The following is a 19,105-nucleotide window of genomic DNA, read 5'->3' on the forward strand; positions in this document are numbered from 1 at the left end:
CTGAATATTCACTGGAAGGACTGATGTTGAAGCTGAAACTCCAATACTTTGCCCTCCTGATGCGAAGAAGTGACTCATCGAAAAGACCCTGATGCTAGGAAAGACGGAAGTCAGGAAGAGAAGGGAACGACAGAAAATAAGATGGTTGGATGGCATCACCGACTGGATGGACATGAATTTGAGCAAGCTCTGGGAGTTGGTGAAAGACAGAGAAGCCTGGCGTGTGCTGCAGTCCATGGGGTCGCACAAAGCCGGACACGACTGAGCAACTGAACTGATACATCGCATGGCTCACAAATTTTGGAAAACTGGAAAATTTCTATGGAAGCCTCGCTTTCTTCAAAAACGGAATGCATCCTACTAACGGGTAACGAGCAGCTCCTGTGTGCCTAGCCATGGGGGGATACGAAATGGACTTGCACATGTTTCCTAGCCTCCCGGGTTGGAGATGGAGAGGAAGTTGCCCGACTCCAAGAGGGGCCCAGCCAGTCGCAGAACTGGCCCAACTCCACACGGCGTCCTTAGTGCCGCCACTCCTGGCCGCCGCCAGGGGGCGAGCTCTGGCCTCCGGCACCAGCCAACCTGAAGACAGGGCTCCGATCAACGACTCGAGGCCGCGCCGGCCATTCCGCGGTGCAGGGTGCAGCCGCCGCGGGGAGGGCAGCCGGCCCGGCTCGGCCCGGCTCGGCCCGGCGGGACGCGGAGCCGCAGCGGGAGGGGGCGCTGCTGGGCCAGGAGAGCGCTGCGCAGAGGAAGTACCGTCTTCGCCGCGCGGCCGGGCAGCCTCAGCCTCAGTCGCGCGGGGCTGCGATGTCGTCCCGGCCCGGGCGCGACGATGCGGGGGCCGGGGGCGCGCGGCGGCCCCGGGAGCCCCCGGAGCAGGAGCTGCAGCGGCGCCGGGAGCTGAAGCGGCGGCGGCAGGACGCGCAGCAGCTGCAGCAGCTCAAGCACCTGGAGTCCTTGTGAGTCCGTCACGCCCGTCTCCGTCTCCGACTAATGCTAGGAATGGGTTGGGGCCCCGGTCGCGCGGCGGGGTCCGCTTGGGGTCGGCGCTTTAGACGGGATCCTCGGACATCTGGCGGGTGGGCTGGTGAGGCCCTCGGACCCCGGCGAGCCGAGAGCCGGTTTTGATCCCGGCGGCGGGACCCTAGACTCCCAGCGGCTGGCGGGAGGGAGGGAGGCTCCTCCCCCGATCCTCGTCCCGGCCCCGAGCGGCGGCGGCGGGCGCTTCCCCCGCAGGAAGCGGCGGTTTTAGTCCTCGTGCGGCGGCGGCGGCGCTTGGTCGGGACTCGGGGACTGAACCCAGAAGTGCGGCTGAGCGCCCTGGTCTTTCCCGCTCTCAGGTCAGGGGGCGCGCTGTGAACGGGTTAAAATCCCCATCCTTTTCATCTGCTGTTAATAAGAGAAGAGAAAGCCCAGTCCCGTTACCTTCGTGCGGTGACGAAGAGAAGTCAACTGGGGTGAGGGCCTGGCTCCTAACTACTCGGAAGGAGCTGTCACGTAGACGAGCGCGTAGACTTGTTCTCTCTGGTCCTTAGGATTTTTTACCAGGGTTAAGGGTGAAAGCTACTAAGAGGCCAGTTCCAGCTCAAAAAGAATTAGAACCTGAGTCAGCGTGGCCTGACTTGGGAGGCAGTGTGCTCCCCAAGCTCCCGAGGGTTGGAGGAGAGTTCAGATGACCACTGAGAGAAGGGTGGGTTGTAAAGGAGATTTAAATATAAGGTGGAAAGTTGAATTAATGACGCTTTCTATTCCCTTCTGTTTTTTCCTTCTATAATCAGCTTTGGAGGTCAAACTTAGATTCTAAGTTTGATGTTCAATGAGTTATTTGACTTATTTGTTTCAGGCACTTCTCACTGCCTACCTTCTCATGATTGCTGAGACAATGATGTAAGGCCCTCAGAGGGTTAATCCTTCATTACTAACCTTTGGGAACTTTGACACAAAATGCATGCTTTCTTGGAGCCTGGCCTCCTGTGGCTCTTAAGCTGAATGTCACTTCATTTGAACAACTGGGTATAAACAGAATTAGCCTTGTAGGTAAGGGACAAAGCTTTTTAGATCTGGTATCTCCAAAGCAAATTGCTGAAATATTTTCCAGTGGAAAGCTGTGGCATGTCACAGGCCTGGCCTCTTTTAGTAAGAATAATGGAGAGAGTGAGAGTGAAATTCACTCAGTCATGTCCAACTCTTTGCGACACAGTGGACTGTTCATGGAATTCTCCAGGCCAGAACACTGGAGTGGGTAGCCGTTCCCTTCTCCAGGGGATCTTCCCAACCCAGGGATCAAACCCAGGCCTCCTGCGTAACGGGCGGATTCTGTACCATCTGAGCCACCAGGGAAGCCCATAATGGAAGAATAATAGAAATGTGTATAAATTGGGCAGGTGATACAGTCCGTCAGCAGCCATTCATTAGTAACATTAATGCTGTGTCTTTAGGGTTTTCTACTTCAAAAACTAAAACATCTTTTTTATCAGGACAATCCTAAAGGGTGTCAAAAGACAAAACTACCACACTTTGCAAACAGTTTAATGTCCTTTGTTCAAGGGAAAACAATCTATAGATTGAGGAAGTACAGTGTTTCATCTGCAGTGGAACACTCTTCCCAGTTATTTTGGACAGGAGCAAGTTTTACAGGGTGTTTGAGAGGCAACTTGAAAAATAGGGCACGATTGGCTAGGGAGTCAGGGATTTCTTTTTTTTTTTAGGGATTTCTTTACAAAGCCTGCTTGTCCTCTTATCTAGGGTAAGCTCAACTAAGCTAGGTAGCCCTGGGTTGAAGGATTGTGATTGGTATATACCAGGTTTCCTTGACAGCGGGGCATTTCCCATTAGGGCAGACTGACTTAGGTTTAGATTTGAACTGGGCCACTCCATTTTGGGGTTCCCAAGCTACGGAGGACCTTTGTCCAGAGTTACACTGAGGTTTTGTAAGAGCAGTTTCAACTTTTCTGGCTTTTCTAGATTTCTTTAGGAGTACCCTTATCCCCTCAGTTCTCCCTTCTGGTACTGAGCACTGTGCCTGGCCTGGCAATTGTTGAGTGGTTACTTCTGCAGGGAGTAAGTTTCTAAACTGAACTTGCAGTATCACCTAAAAGTATAGTTTCTCCTAATAAACCTGTTCTTTTCTTTGGTAGGAGGAAATAGCAAGTTGGTTAGAGCAGGAGTGAGGATATGATTCCTGAAACAGACAAATGACATAGAAATTTTTAAAACAAAAATGCTTCCTTTGTAACTCTATAACAGAAATGAGCTAACAGCCTATTTGTGGCCTTTTTTTGCCCCTAAGTCCTTTGGTTTCTCTTCAGAACTTTATTAGCCTGGACTTATACCAACATAGGTGTGAGGAAGATGATGTTAATTTCATTTTTCTTTTGTAATTAAAAAAACATTTTTTGAGGCAGTGTATTTGCATGTAAATAAATATAAGTGAGAAAAAAGCTCCCTCCCTCAGGTGATATCTTATATATATGTATAATCTCCCTTTTCCCATACACACAAATAGAACCATACCAAACACTCTGTCCTGTACACTACTGCTTTCTTGTTTTAACTTAAACTATTTTGGCCTAGTTTTAGAATAATCCGTATCTATTTGACTATTAGATATGTGATTAGCCATTTTAGAATTTATTAATGTTTTCCTGATGACATTTTCAGTGTATTAAAATTCAGAAAATTAATCATCTCTGAATTCACCTTCTGTATGCAGCAACTTTGGGACTCCCCAATTTCCAAGTTGTTGGAGTCAAGATAGCATTTTAAACCAGTCATAGCACCTCGATGCCCTCTCTCAGTAAAATTCCATTAGAGAGGCATTGAAAAGACCTGAGCTGTTCAGTTATCCTGCATTTTTCCAACTACATTCTTTTTTAAGAAGGGGGTTATGTCCATTAGGCAGTCACTTTTAAAAGCCAGACACCCACGCTCTGCATTGCATAGCCTAGAATGTGTCAGTGCTTGAAACTGAACATAATTACACCTGAAAGTAATACAGTGTTATATGTTAATTCCATTTCAATTTTTAAAATTAGTTTTTTTTTTTTAAATGAATGGGAGCAGTGGGTGCTGCTTTTGTAGATTTGACACCAGAAGCCTTTTCCCCAAGTTCCAGCAAAATATTGAAAAGTGGAAATGAGTTGGGAGCATAGGCATGATTTGCATACTCAGAACCCGAGGGTCTGAGAGCTGTATTGGTGGAAGGGAAAGTACATTTGCCCACAGTCACCTGCTTCTCTAGCAGTAGTTGAGTGCCACCGATCGCCCTACATCCTTGAGTCCAGAAGGGTCAGTAGGGGCATAAAGGGCAGTCAGAGAGCTGAGGAGCAAGTGGCAGTGTGCTGTGCAAACACCATGGGCCAGTGGAGAGGATCTTGAATCCAGAGCTGGGGCGAGGGGTGGGAGGGGGAGCGTCTGGGATGGATCACCCCCACCTCCTTTCGCAATAGCAGACAGACCCTTCCCTCCGGCTTTGCTCCCTCCCCGTTGTGCAGTCCCCATCCTTCTTAGAGCACTCACACCGCCACCCCCATGAGCCTCACAGTGTTATGGAAGTTGGAAGTTATGGTAGGTAAATCACCCACAAGTGTAATGACAGATTGGAACCATAATTAGCTCAAGTCTCTACTTTCCTCACATTTTCCCTGCAGTCTCTTGATTTCCCTTACTCTAAAATCATTGTCCTAAGACACCAACTTAGTTATTATTTGGTCAATTTAAGTTCTGCATCCCAGCAGGACGTAATACAGCATCAGTTTATTCATATTAACATAACATCTCTGACTGCTGGGCATATTTTATTAACTGTTTTTAAAAGTAATAGTATAGTTTTAGTTTTTACTAAAAATAACCTTTTTTATTTTGGCCTGTAGTTGCTTTTTGGTGATTGAAATGTGTTATGTTCCTATGAACATGGTTGATGACCAGTTTTTTGTGTTTTTTTTTTTCCTTCTAGTTATGAAAAACCTCCTCCTGGCTTTATCAAGGTCAGTGTAAAGTTTGTATTTTTGGTTTTTCTCTGAGACAGATTTGACCAGAGCTCAGACTCAGTCACTTGTTATGAAAAACAGCTGCTTAAGGTTTGAACCTCCTTTATGGTAGCTCTGTCTCTTCCCTGCAGATGGCAGTCAGTTCGTACACTTGGGGCTTTGTCGTAGTCTGTGCCTTTGCAGAAGTTTAACCTTCCTTGTGTCTGTCCGTCCCTAAGACACCACTGCAGACCCCCTGGGTGTCCTCAGCACTAGCTCCCCTTCTTTCTGTCTCCCTTGTGACTGCACCTTCTCAAAGCTCTGCTGCCCCATGTTCCTTCTCTGATGCTCCATTGCTGCTTTCTTGAACGTCATCAGCTCAGAGAACAGTGGACTCTGAGGACATGTGAATCCATCCAGTCCAGCCCTGCCTGGTGCAGGGTCCCTCCTCTAGCACCCTGGCCACAGTGTCAGTGTGTTTCTCTGGGAGTGAGACTTAGAGGACTTAAGGCCAAAGTAACCTTTCCTGTTTGGTAACTTTTAACTTAAAAAAAATTTTTTTTAGGATGCATTCTTCCATTATAAATTTAATATTCCTAGAAACTTGAAAAAATCATAATGTAAAAAAACAACACCTTAATTATACAGTGCAGTTATCTGGTGGTGAAAATGTATCTCACAAGTACAGTATGTATGAGATTATAAACTATGACAGTGGCCATCAAGGTCTAATAATCTGTTTTACTCTGACACATTGTTTTATTGTTCTAGGAAACCTTACTTGTTTAAGTCTATCTTCTGCCTCATCCACAAAGCTTCTAAGTTAGCAGAAAATTTTTTGTGACCTTAGAATCTAATTTTTGTGATCTAGAATTAGAATTTGGAGCTCACAGATCATCCCTGTGTAAACACTAGTGACTTTTCTCAGAAACAGCTGCTTTATTTTTTGTGGTACAGGTAGCTCTTCTGGAATAGTTACTTCCATTTTCTTTCTGTCAGTTATAATTTGTCTTTCTAGCTTTTCAGAGGATGATGTGATGACATAGGGATCTCCAGCCCATGAGAAAGCCAGGCAGGGCTGTGTTCTCAAACAGGTGAGAGAGAGCTCTGATGCTTTTTTTGCCGTAGAGCTTACACACTGTTTCCTTTTCAGGAAGATGAGACCAAGCCAGAAGACTGTATACCAGATGTCCCAGGCAATGAACATGCCAGGGAATTTCTGGCCCACGCACCAACCAAAGGACTTTGGATGCCACTGGGGAAAGAAGTCAAAGTCATGCAGTGTGAGCATGGAAATGGTTCAAGTAACACCCTCAATTCACGCATGTTATAGGCCACTGTTTACAAATGAGTTCACTCCTTTTAATTCATTCTCACACCACGCTGTTGAAGTCAGGGCATGATCTCTAGGCAACAGATGAGGAAGCCGCCTTCCACGCGTTAGTCAGTGCCTGGGGTAAGCGGCAGAGCAGTGCCTTGACTCCTTGGTTTCTGGGTGCAGGGCGGTGATCTTCCACTGGACTGTAGCTGCTTGCAGAGTCTATGCTTCAGTAATAATCCTGTAACAGAAAGGTTATTCCATGTAGAAATGCCATGGGAGACGAAGGATGCATTGGGGGGTGGTTCCTTGGGTCTCACCTCAGCCTGTCCTCCTCATTATTGGTATTAAGGTTTACCCAGGTGACCTGAGAGGAGTTACGGGCCACACAGGGTGGGTCTGGACCAGGTGGAGCCGTGTGCACACCATCCACTGTACCAGCATAAGATGGCATTTGAAGAAGGGGTACTGCTGCCTTTAGAAATATTTATTGTACAAAGATTCTTCATGCACACAATTAAAATAGCAGTTCTCATCCCTTTCCTGCATTCCCCTCACCTCAACCTCTTTTAAAACGGTTATTTTTAAGTTTGTACCCATGTATCTAGATAACAGGATGACATTCCTGACCCTTGATTTTTCCAATTTCCTTATTATCTGCTCATTTCTTACTGTAGGAGACCAAAATTCAGCTCCTTTTTTCTCCCTCCATCTCATCTCATACACATGTCCTACCTATCTCATTTCCCCAATAATAGTTATATCATAAATTAATTAAATAAATCCATTGTGCTTATTATTTTCAGAGTTGAATCACTTGTTAAACTGATTATATTTCCTTTTTTAAAAATTAAGTTTAAAAATCACTCCTCTCTTTGATGGGGTAGTTAGTTGTGCTTAACTTTCCATTTCATTGACATGCAAATTAAAAGTGTTTAGTCTGGACCAGAACCAGTTTTACATGAAGTTAATGAAGCTTAAGCTTTAGGACCCCTTCCTTGCACCTTCGAAAGGCCTTTGGAGTCCCAACAGTGGTCCTGTCTTTCTGTAAAATTTACCAAGTCAAGATTCCCCACCCCACCAAAAGAGCCCTTCTTCTCCTTAATTTATGTAAGCTTCAGACTTCACAAAACTTATATCCATCCAGATGCAAAAATACATGCACACATAACCCTATTGTCATTGATTTCCATGATCCTAGCGTTATCTAACGCAGAGCTTCTCAAACTTGGGGTGGGCCTGATACCCTTTATTTCTGACAAGCTCCCAGGTGATGCCAGTCTTGCTGGTCCACTGACCACACCTTGCATAAGCATCGCCTCTCCTTTAGTAGAGGTTTTGATCACAGATCATGTGGATCCTTCTTGATACTGCACATCAATTTATGGCATTTAACATTTCTCCTTTTGTCATAAAAACACATTTGTTTGAAGGGGTCTGCATTTGTATTGAATGCATTTCTTCTTCCCCAGGTGGAACTAACTCAAAATAGTGGGGAGATGCAGAAGGGGCAGATCAGAGGGTCCCTAAACTTCATTTTTTCCCAGTGGTTTCCTACTACCAACTTTCACATTGAAATGCGAAGAAGAAAATAGTTCCCCATCACTACATATTTTCATTAGCTGCCAGCATGGAGCAAAATTGCTAATCCTATACCTAGAATTCCTCGTCCTGCTTCCTGACCTCCTTAGTTGGAGTTCTGAATGCCTGTGTAGCTATTACTAGTTCTGCTGTAACAAAGTCCTACAGACTGCACGGCTTAAACAAGAAGTTTCTTGTCTCACAGTTCTGGAAGCTAATGATCCAAGGTCAGGGTGTCCTTCTGAGGGCTGGTGTGGAAAGGATGTATTCCAGGCCTCTCTAAAAATCCTGTCTCCCAGTAAGGTCATTCTGAGGTACTAGTGGTTAGGACTTTCAATACAGTGGGAAAGCAAAGGGGATGACACAATTCAACCTATGGCACAGTTTTTTAAAAATCACACTTTGTTTTTTGCATGGAATTACTTAGTAAGTACTTGGTTCATTTCTAAAACTCTGCAATTAAAGGATACTTGAGGAAGTAGTTTCTCTCTTTTCACTAATTATATTTGCTTTTAAAATTGGAATGTAATGAAGAATATCTTTAATATGATCTACTGATACTTTATCTTGATTAAGTAAAGATATATTATCTTAAAGACATATATCCCTTTGTCTTTATTTTAGGTTGGCGCTGTAAACGGTATGGTCACCGAACGGGCGACAAAGAATGCCCTTTCTTTATCAAAGGCAACCAAAAGTTAGAACAGTTCAGAGTAGTAAGTAAAACCCCAGAGTGTCAATTTACATTTACTGGATATGATGAACGTCAATGAATCAGGCAGTCACCAGTGAACTGGAGTTTCACGCAAAATACGTTCCCAAAGCCTTTAAGCCAAAGTATCTGGTGTTAACTGAATCTCTATTAAATCAAATTTGTGTGACAGATTAGTTACTAACAAAAAAAAGATGCTTGTTAAAATGATATTTGCTATGCCTTGGGAACACTGCCTTTTCCAAAGAGGCATTTTTATCAATTCAGTCAGTCTTTTTGTACTTATGTAAAAAATCATATTTCATAAATAAAATAGGGTTCTAGTTTCTCAGCTTTTGTCTAAAGACTACATATTTTTGTATCATAAACTGGAAGTATGTATAAATGATATACTCTCTTGGATGACAATAAAGTCAGTCTATCATTTCATCACTTTTTTTTTTTTGGCTGAGCCATGTGACGTGTAGAATCTGAGTTTCCCAACCAAGGATCAAACCCGTCTCCCCGCATTGAAAACTCAAGAGTCTTAACCACTGGGCCACCATGGAAGTCACTTGTCACTTTATCTTAACAAAGTCACCTCCCAGGTGTTAATTCACCATTCAATAACTATTTTGGTCAATTTAACTATGCTATTGCTGGATATACTTGGGATTATCAGCATGTGAAACTAGGGTATATAAACATTCTACAAGGATTTTAAGATAATTAAAATATTGGGTTTTCATTTTACTAATTTACAGAAAATATTCTGAATAAATCACTCCTACCCAAAATGTCAGCTTTTACAGTACCTTTAACAGATAATTTGATGATAAATCTCAAAAATGTAAATATATTCATATTTTTAAAATTTCAAAATCTAAATTGATCTAAGGATAGAACATCCGTATACACAAATAATTATAACTTTCAGAATTATTTATATGATTAAAAAATAGAAAGTGAAGAAAAATAGGAAACAACTGTGGTGTCCAATATACAGCATGATTCGCTGCAACATATAAATCATATAGCTTTTAAGACTTATGTTTTAAGAACTTCCCTGGTAATCCAGTGATTAAGCCACAGTGTCTGGTGTTAACTACAGTGATTAAGAATCCGCCTTACAGCGCAGGGTATATGGGTTCAATCCCCGGTCAAGCCCACACACAGCTAGGGAGACCACGCACTCTGGAGCCTGTGTCCACACACCAGCAACGATCCAAGTGCCGCAAAGTCCAACGCAGCCAAATAAACGGATATTATTTTTGTAAAAAAGAATTATGTTTTAAAAGAATATGTAATGTCATAGCAAGATACTCATGAAAACATAAGGGAAAAAGAATAGAGTTGTATATATACATAACATGACTCTATTTTTTGGAAATATGAATAATGACTAGAAGAAGCACACTAAAATATTAACAGTGGATATCCCTAGGTGGTAAGATATCAGATATTTTTAACTTTATGTTTTCTTTGATATGTAGAAAATTTTATAATATTTTTAAAGATAGTTCACATGCCATGAAATTTTATGTGTATTCATATTTTTAATTAATTTAAGTAGTTTTACATTATACAAATATAAGAATAAATTCATCTTATTTTAACAGAACAGAAACATTACAGAAAGGTTTTTCACAATTGATTTTTCAAGTCCAATCTTGTCTCTCTCCTCAGAGGGAATTTGTAGTAAGTAGTTTGATGAGAATACTTCTAGATTTCTCTTTGGTCATATACAGTATGTTTTTGTGCACCTATAAATGAATCATGTATCATTTCCAACTCACTTGTTTGTTTAATAGTATCACTTGATCGTCTTTCCATATAGAACAAATAGAATTTATCTCAACATTTCTAACCTTGAGTAGTACTTAATAATGATTTTGCCATGGTTTATCTCCTTATGAAGGCTGTGTAAATTATATCCTGTATTTGTATAACTGGAAAATCTTTTTTATAGCCTCTAGGAGTTTGAAATGATGGCAACCCTTAAGAAGGATTAGAACATGGTGAATATAAAATTACCACCAAACAGGAGGAAAAAAATGTTTTCATGAAAGAGGGATTTAATTTTAACAGTCTATGAAGCCAAAACTAACCTTAACCTTCTCTAACCTTCAAGGCACATGAAGATCCCATGTATGACATCATTCGTGAGAATAAAAGACATGAAAAGGATATAAGGTGAGAGTGTCCTGATGATAACAATATCCTCTTAAATTTTGAAATTAAAGCTAGAAACTTTATAAATTTAAAATTTAAAAATCCCAGTGTTAGAGGAGTGGCTTAGTAAATTGTGAAATATTTGGAAGACTGGAATAGTCACTGAAAAAAAGCCAGTGTGTAGGGAATGATCAGGCCAGCCTGTTCTCCTTGGGTTAACTTAAAGCATTATGCTTGACCTAGCCTTAACTCACTCGTGTCAATGATAGTTGGTATTGGCAGCTACCATTTATCTTCTCTAGTGTCTTTAAAGATCTGAGCTTTTTTAAAATTCCTAGACAGGGTGAAAAAACAAGAGGAACTTTTTTGTGGGTTGTTTTTTTTTTAATATTGTTTTGTTTTCAAATTGGTGGTATTGAATTATAATCGTTTCGATTTTTTTTTAGTGAAGTATAGTTGATTTGCAGTATCATGTTAGTACAGCACAGCAATTCAGAAATATATCAATATATAAATACATACACACACATATTCTTCAGATTCTCTTCCCTTACAGATTATTACAGAATATTGAATATAATTCCTTGTGCTGAATTATAATTGTTGAAGAGGTAGATTACCTAGCATGAACTTGAGCAATGGGAGAATGATTTAGCAAAGTATGCATCTGTTAGAAATTATAAAAGGAAGGACTATGGAAACATGCCAAAATACTTAGGACAATGGAAAGAATACAAAATGGCTTGTACACTGGTTACAGTCATATAAAACAGGCATGGATATATACAAGAATCGGGAAAAGATATAAAAATAAATACTATCTTTAATGAGGTGATTAATTTGTGATATTTTTTACCCTCATTACTGTTGTTATATTTTTATCTAAACAATTTTTTCAAGTTAAGTTGAATATGGTTCTTTGGTCAATCTTATGTGTTTAGGATACAACAGTTAAAACAGTTACTGGAGGATTCAACGTCAGACGACGATGGGAGCAGCTCCAGTTCCTCCAAAGATAAAGAGAAACACAAGAAAAAGAAGAAGAAAGAAAAGCATAAGAAGAAGAAGAAAGAAAAGAAAAAGAAGAAAAAACGAAAGCATAAGTCTTCCAAGTCAAATGAGAGTTCGGACTCAGAATGACGAGAGCCTGGCTTGTTCAACATTCTCTTCTCAAAAACCAAACACTGTGGCCAAAGATGAGAGGAGCCGTGGAGGAAGGTGGAGTCGGAGAGGAACAGGAGAGAGAGACGCCCAGAGGGAAGCCGTGTGGCGTCCCAGGCGCAGGTTCTCACCTGCCTTCCAGGGAGGATGTGAGTTGTGTGCTGCCAGGTGCTAGCTCTGGACACGCCTGACTTCAGGCTGGACAGCTTTTCCCCTTGTGCTCCTCCCTGCTGATCCCCGTGGGTCCCAACTCCTTAGAAACACCTCGGGCAGGGCGGCCAGATGAAGGGAGTCTCTGAGGAGCTTCTCCAGGTGCTGCCGCAGGTTCCACCTCCAGGGGGGAGCTACTTGTGCCCAGAGAGCTCAGGCTTGATTTCCCTCTGCTGCTGAGGATAATAAAAGCTCACTATTTATTTTTTAAATGCATTTACTTTTTTTATTTCTTAATGCATGCACATGCTCCAAATTTAAAAGGTACCTAAGCTTTAATTATGAAACTTCTATTTCCTTCCTCCCCTAGCTTCCCAGCTCCCTTTCCCAGTGGCTACCAGTTTTACCAGTTTCTTGTGTCTTCCAGGAATACTGCCTACATCACAAGCAAGCATAGGGCTTTATTTTTAAGTATAAATACTATACACATTCATCTCCATGTTATGTTTTAACAGTATTGATTTTAATAGCAAATATATCCTGCATTATGGCATCATAGGTATAGTGTCTTCATATGACACATACCACACACTCTAAATGGCCACACAATTCCTTGATTTGAAGGTACTACAATCATGTAACCATTCCTCTACCGCAATTCTGTTGTTTCCTGTTTGTCATTCTCCAATATCATGATTTATAATATATATTTGATCACTCACATGACCAAAATATATGTCTCAGATATATTTGGTCATTGTCCAGTTTCTGGACACAGCTCCCCAAACCCTTGGAATATCATGTGTGATAAGAACAATGGGAACATCTTTTGTTGTGTTTGGTCTCTTGTCCTCCATTCATGACAGAACCAAAAAAGTGAAATGAGTGTCTTGTTTATTCATAACTAACTCCTTTCCACAACATCTGGGTTTATGTTCATGAGATGACTTTTGGAAGGCACCTAAGGATGTGGGGAGAGGCTGGTTGCCAGGAAAACCAAACTGAATAGAACTGGAACTTGCAGCCCCACACCCTCATGTGGGGAAAGATTAGAGGGACTGGAGGTTGAATCAATCACCAATGGCCAGTGATTTAATCAATCATGCCTATGTGATGGAGCCTCCATAGAAGCCCACGGAGGGATTCAGAGAACATCTGGGTTGGTGAACACACAGAGGTGCTGGGAGAATGCCATGCAAGCAGAAGGTATGGAGGCTCTGTGCTGCTTCCCATCCCATCTATTTTGCCCTGTGCATCTCTTCCATCAGGCCATTCCTGAATTACAGCCTTTTATAATAAATCAGAAATGTAGCAAATTAACTGAATCCAAAGCAGGGAGTTGAAGGCAGAAGCACAGGCAAAAACGTGACTTTTGAGTAGAACCTGAAGTGGATGAGGCATGTGGCATAGTCCTACACAACTGAGCTCTTGGTGTGAAATCGTGCATTTCCAGGCAGACAGTGTCAGAAATGAGTTAAATTGTAAGACACTGCTGGAGTCAGGATCTGCAAACCGAGCTTACTGTACCCTTCCTATCCAATCCTTCATTACTCCCACCAGGGCATTTCTACCTCCTGGATTCCTGTCTCCAACTACCTCTGTAGTTCAGTTGTGTTCTGATGGGCTTGGAATGCTAGTGGAGACGGTGACCACAGGGCAAAATGGGTTATCTTAAGTTAAAACTAAGTTATCCATTAAATAGTGTACGCTAAATGCCAGTCTCCATACAGCTGTGCTGTACGCAGCCACTCAGCTTGTCCCACTCTTTGCGACCCCGTGGGCTGTAGCCAGCCGGGCCCCTCTGTCCATGGGGATTCTCCAGGCAAGAATACTGCGTAGTAAGAATATTGAGTACAGCAATAATCAATACCATTCAGAAATGTAGAGTATGGCCAGGACAGTGATAGCTCCTGTATTTGTCTTGTTGTGAAAGTGTACTGATGACATGTGAGGATCACCTTATGCAACCATGGCTTGGGGACACAGGCCAGAACTCTTCCTGATGCTATTTAAGCAGGTCTGAAGTAGAAGTTAATCAGGCCGTCACAGACCTAATAAAAGACCAGCTTTGCCAACCCTACCTTTTACTTGTCTCATTGCCCTCACTGCTATCACTTTTTACCTGCTCATTACACCAGCTAGCAGTTCTGTGTTAGTATAAGGGAGTTCAGTTCGGTTCAGTCGCTCAGTCGTGTCCGACTGTGTGACCCCATGAACCGCAGCACGCCAGGCCTCCCAGTCCATCACCAACTCCCAGAGTTTACCGAAACTCATGTCCACTGAGTTGGTGATGCCATCCAACCATCTCATCCTCTGTTGTCCCCTTCTTCTCCTGCCCTCAATCTTTCCCAGTATCAGGGTCTTTTCCAATGAGTCAGCTCTTCGCATCAGGTAGCCAAAGTATTGAAGTTTCAGCTTCAACATCAGTCCTTCCAATGAACACCCAGGACTGATCTCCTTTAGGATGGACTGGTTGGATCTCCTTGCAGTCCAAGGGACTCTCAAGAGCCTTCTCCAATACCACAGTTCAAAAGCATCAATTCTGCGCTCAGCTTTCTTTACAGTCCAACTCTCACATCCATACATGACCACTGGAAAAACCATAGCTTTGACTAGACGGACCTTTGTTGGCAAAGTTATGTCTCTGCTTTTTAATATGCTGTCTAGGTTGGTCACGACTTTCCTTCCAAGGAGTAAGTGTCTTTTAATTTCATGACTGCATCACCATCTGCAGTGATTTTGGAGCCCCAAAAACTAACGTCAGCCACAGTTTCCACTGTTTCCCCATCTATTTGCCATAAAGTGATGGGACCAGATGCCATGATCTTAGTTTTCTGAATGTTGAGCTTTAAGACAACTTTTTCACTCTCCTCTTTCACTTTCATCAAGAGACTTTAGTTCTTCACTTTCTGCAATAAGGGTGGTGTCATCTGTATATCTGAGATTATTGAAGTTATAAGCACAGCAAAGATATGTTCAAACAGCTTAGCTCACAGGGAACATTGGCCAGTCCATCCATGTATCCCTCAGTGACCACAAACATTCCTGGTGGCACTTCCACTGCCTCCCACACCCGGAACACCATGAATTCTGCCATGCCACCTTTCTTCAAAAAAACCCAGACAATCTTCAGCCACACAAACCTTTTGAGTACCTAGTCATATTTAACCTACACCATTTATTGGGAGATTGAATTCACTTCTTGACCATCTAGCCCCTAGGGTCTGAGTATAGAGAAGTCTTGCATGCCTGAAGCTTCCTTTGTTTCAGGAGACGCTGCTGCTGCTGCTAAATTGCTTCAGTCGTATCCGACTCTGTGTGACCCCATAGAGGGCAGCCCACCAGGCTCCCCCGTCCCTGGGATTCTCCAGGCAAGAATACTGGAGTGGGTTGCCATCTCCTTCTCCATCAGGAGACACTAGATGCAAGTAAAGAATGCATGACCACCTACCCTCCACACGTCTATCAGTGTCCTCTCAGACCTGCTATATGCCTGGTCTACATTATATAGACAATGAGTCAGCATCCTCTCTATTCCCAGGATAGAGCTTCTGTATGGAATGCTTAAGTCTTGTTATTCTGTCCTCAACTCCACCATCCTTTTCTCTTTATCCCAAGGTCCCTGGTGAGGACAAGACAGAACTATTCATGGGTGACCCAATTCTACTAGTGTTGTCATGAGTGATGTGGCCATTTTGAGAGGAGAAGAAAATGCTTAAGAATTACACTTTTGAAATCCAACATATTTGCTATTTTGCAACTTTTAATTCACAACTTTACAATGTCATATTTTCTTGTTTGCTGGTATAACTTTAGTAGTTTAGAAAGAGATCTCGTGTTCTAATCCATCATGATAATGCAATATTTCACTTTCTCTTGTAGCTGGAACTCAGCAATTTGTTTCCTAAGAAGTAACAATAGAATAATACAGTTCTTTAAGTCAGGTAACTCATGTGATATAGAGAATCATTACCAATATCTTTAGTTTCCATTTTCAGGGGAAAGTCAAGAGTGTTAACATTTTGCCTAAGTTTAGTTATCATTCCTTTATGACCTCTGCAGGGCAGAAATGACCTTTAAAAGGTCATCAATCCACTGGTCCAAGACTAGGGGTTTAGGTGAGGAAGGGTTACCCAGTGCCAAGACTCATTGTGAAGGGAAGCCTGTCAAGCTGCTGGCCCCTGAAAGGAGATGCTAAGCTTCCATTTACCTAGCTCTAAATTAGAACGCTAATGGTGAAGCCACCAGGAAACTTACAGAATTCCATACAATCCACAATATACTATTGGTAACAGCAGCAGGAATTAAATGTGAAAATTAGGATGAAAACAACATTCCACAGGGCTCAAGGATGTATTGTACAACACAAGGATGCCAATATTTTGTAATAACTGTAAATGGAAAGTAATATTTAAAACTGTATAAAAATAAATTACAAATTAAATAATCATAACATTCCATACAATTGAAAAACTTTGGCTCCAAACTTCTTGTAAGCTAGGGTCTAAGTTACCCAGTTAGAACACTGCTATGTTGATGCCTGAGTCTATACTCCAAAGCCAATACTGCAGTATAGACCCAAGCACCAGGGGTGGGGAGGTGGGGGTGTGTGGGGGTGTGTGTGGGTGTGTGGGGGTGTGTGTGTGATAGTCACTCAGTCATGTCCAACTCTGCAACCCCATGGACTGTAGCCCACCAGGCTCCTTTGTCCGTGGGATTCTCCAGGCAAAAATACTGGAGTGGGTTGCCATTTCCTTCTCCAAGCACCAAGTAGGAAAACCCAAATAAAGTCCAAAAAGCAAATCATAAGACAAACTAGACAAAGGATAAATACCAACCTCTAGAGCTGCTGGGTATTTCCTAAATTCTATGGCATCTGCCTCAAATCTCTGGTACTTGGTTTTAGCTCTCTCACAGTTACCTGAGGGAAGAAGTGATTCATACATTAAATAACCCAAGAGGCTTCAAAACCAAAAGAAAAAACAATTCAAAAACACATCTTTCAAGAAGTGACCTATTTTTCAAGATAAAATTCTTTGCCGTTTTGTTGTTCCTGGTGGTAGAAATGATCACTTGGCAAAAACAGACACTCCAGAAGAGAGCCTTCATTAGGAAAATTAAAATCTTGACTGTAACCTGGGGTAAACTGAGGTTCCCATTTACTTCTTCACAGGAGGACTCAGTGAGACTTTCTTTCAGATATGGCCAAAGGAGGAAGTGCTGAAAGCTACTAAACTATAGTATTGGGTCACAGTGAGGAGTAAATTTATAACCAATGCTATTTCCCAAGACAGAAAAAGATTCATACACACTCTGATGGGCAATGACATGCCATGGGAATACAAAGGCAAAGAAGACTGGGAAGACCAATGGTACCATAGTCAGTGTTTTAATTCGACTATTAATTTCAGTGTTACACATCATGAACAAGAGCTCACATTCTGGAGTTCACACGATGCTGTCAGATGCGCATGAGGGGTCCCTAAGCACAGTGGCCCAGGTCATTTCCTGCCACTTTATAAGCAAGGACTAATATCAAAGCCAGAAAACCCTGCACATATTGAAAAGGAACCCTGTTTTTAAAAAATTTCTCCCAAATTATTGAGCATGAATCAAGTCAAGACAATAGCCAGGAGTTTAAAACCTAACAATATACCCTGATTTTTAAGTGGAAGTGGTAGGCTTAAATATTTCTTCAATCTAAAGGTTTGGGATTAAGCCTGGAATTTATTTAAACTTCCCTGGGGCCCTTATGCATGCCATTCTTCACTTACCTGCTTTGCTTCATTCTTTGCACCCCAGATGTAATCATCTCCCAAAGTGGCCCTTAGGGTCCTCCCCCTGTCCGCTACTCCTGTCGCCTGTGCCCTCACCAGTCCTAGGATGGTTCAAACTCAAGCTTCAACCAGGTGTGGATGGGCTGCTAGTCCAGTCCCTCAATCTCACCATTTTACACTCCTTCCACCCACAACCTACAGCAAACCAAAACAACTCTTCCCAAGATAACTTTTCCATGGATTACCATTTTTTCCCCTATGTACTCATGTTCAAACTCCAACCTTTTAAAATTCAGCTGTTAGTCCTCTCACCTGTCTCTAATTACTCCCATGTGAGTTAGGACCCTCACCACTTTGATTTTTTGAATTACAATACTATTTATTGAATAAACTGGCTTTATTCAAGACTTTCATCCATATAGGTGCTCTCCACGCTAAATCCTACTATAAAATACTACTGGTTGAAGACAAAGATTTGTCTCACTTCTCTACTCAGTCTGAATTAGCCACTTACTGCCTACAGGATAAAAATTTGTAACTGAAGAGAAACCCTCGTACTTTACCACATTCCCAGCCTCTTTCCCAATCCCTCACAATTCTCCATTCTGGCAAGAAGGTCTCAAGCAGAATCCTGCCGTGACTGCCTGTTTGAGCTCACCTGCTGTCTCCATTCCCGCTCCAAACTTTGTGCTCTTTTGTCTCCAAACCACAGAACCTAATCGGTGTGAAATCCTCTACCTCCACATGGACTGCCCGCTCTCAGCCATCCATCTAGACCATGTCCTCCTGACTCTCTCAGCCCACCACCACCCACCTCTCTATCATCTTCTACCAGAGCACTTTGTTTCACATTACACTGAAATTTCCTAGAGTGCAGGCACTCTAACTTGGGATTCTCTTTGAACATGAATACAGGCACCTATACCTTAAGCAAAAACATATTTTCAAAACAGAGAAATACTGATTTATGGCTGCCTTTGTATCCTGGACCCAGTAGGGAACCAGCACAAACAACCAAACAGTATATGAATCCGTTAGTCACTTACATCCCAGTGATCTGTAATACTTACATCCCAGTGATCTGTAAAAGGCTCCCTGGGACTGCAGTCCCTCCTTGTCGGCCATGGCGGGTCTGCTGCGGAGCCTGACCCCAGTGCTTTCACAGCCATCCTGTCGTCTCCACCGATAAACCGCAGGGACACACTCACATTCACCATAAGCTTTTAGTAACTTGCACTTATTTCTGGTGGGCCAGACCATAAGTTGAGGAGGGAGAGAGCTCTCA

The 19,105-nt window shown here is 42.4% G+C and overlaps 1 protein-coding gene across 1 annotated transcript; it reads left to right on the forward strand.

Moving 5' to 3' along the window:
• Positions 1 to 746: 746 nt before the first annotated feature.
• Positions 747 to 12,319, forward strand: LOC136170715 (retinitis pigmentosa 9 protein). Its single transcript, XM_065939145.1, has 6 exons — positions 747 to 962; positions 4,958 to 4,988; positions 6,124 to 6,253; positions 8,494 to 8,585; positions 10,692 to 10,753; positions 11,674 to 12,319. The coding sequence occupies exons 1-6, from the start codon at positions 811 to 813 to the stop codon at positions 11,870 to 11,872; spliced, it is 666 nt and encodes a 221-aa protein (XP_065795217.1). The 5' UTR covers positions 747 to 810; the 3' UTR covers positions 11,873 to 12,319.
• Positions 12,320 to 19,105: the final 6,786 nt, after the last annotated feature.

The sequence above is a fragment of the Muntiacus reevesi genome, chromosome 6 (assembly GCF_963930625.1).
Source record: "Muntiacus reevesi chromosome 6, mMunRee1.1, whole genome shotgun sequence".
NCBI lineage: Eukaryota > Metazoa > Chordata > Mammalia > Artiodactyla > Cervidae > Muntiacus > Muntiacus reevesi.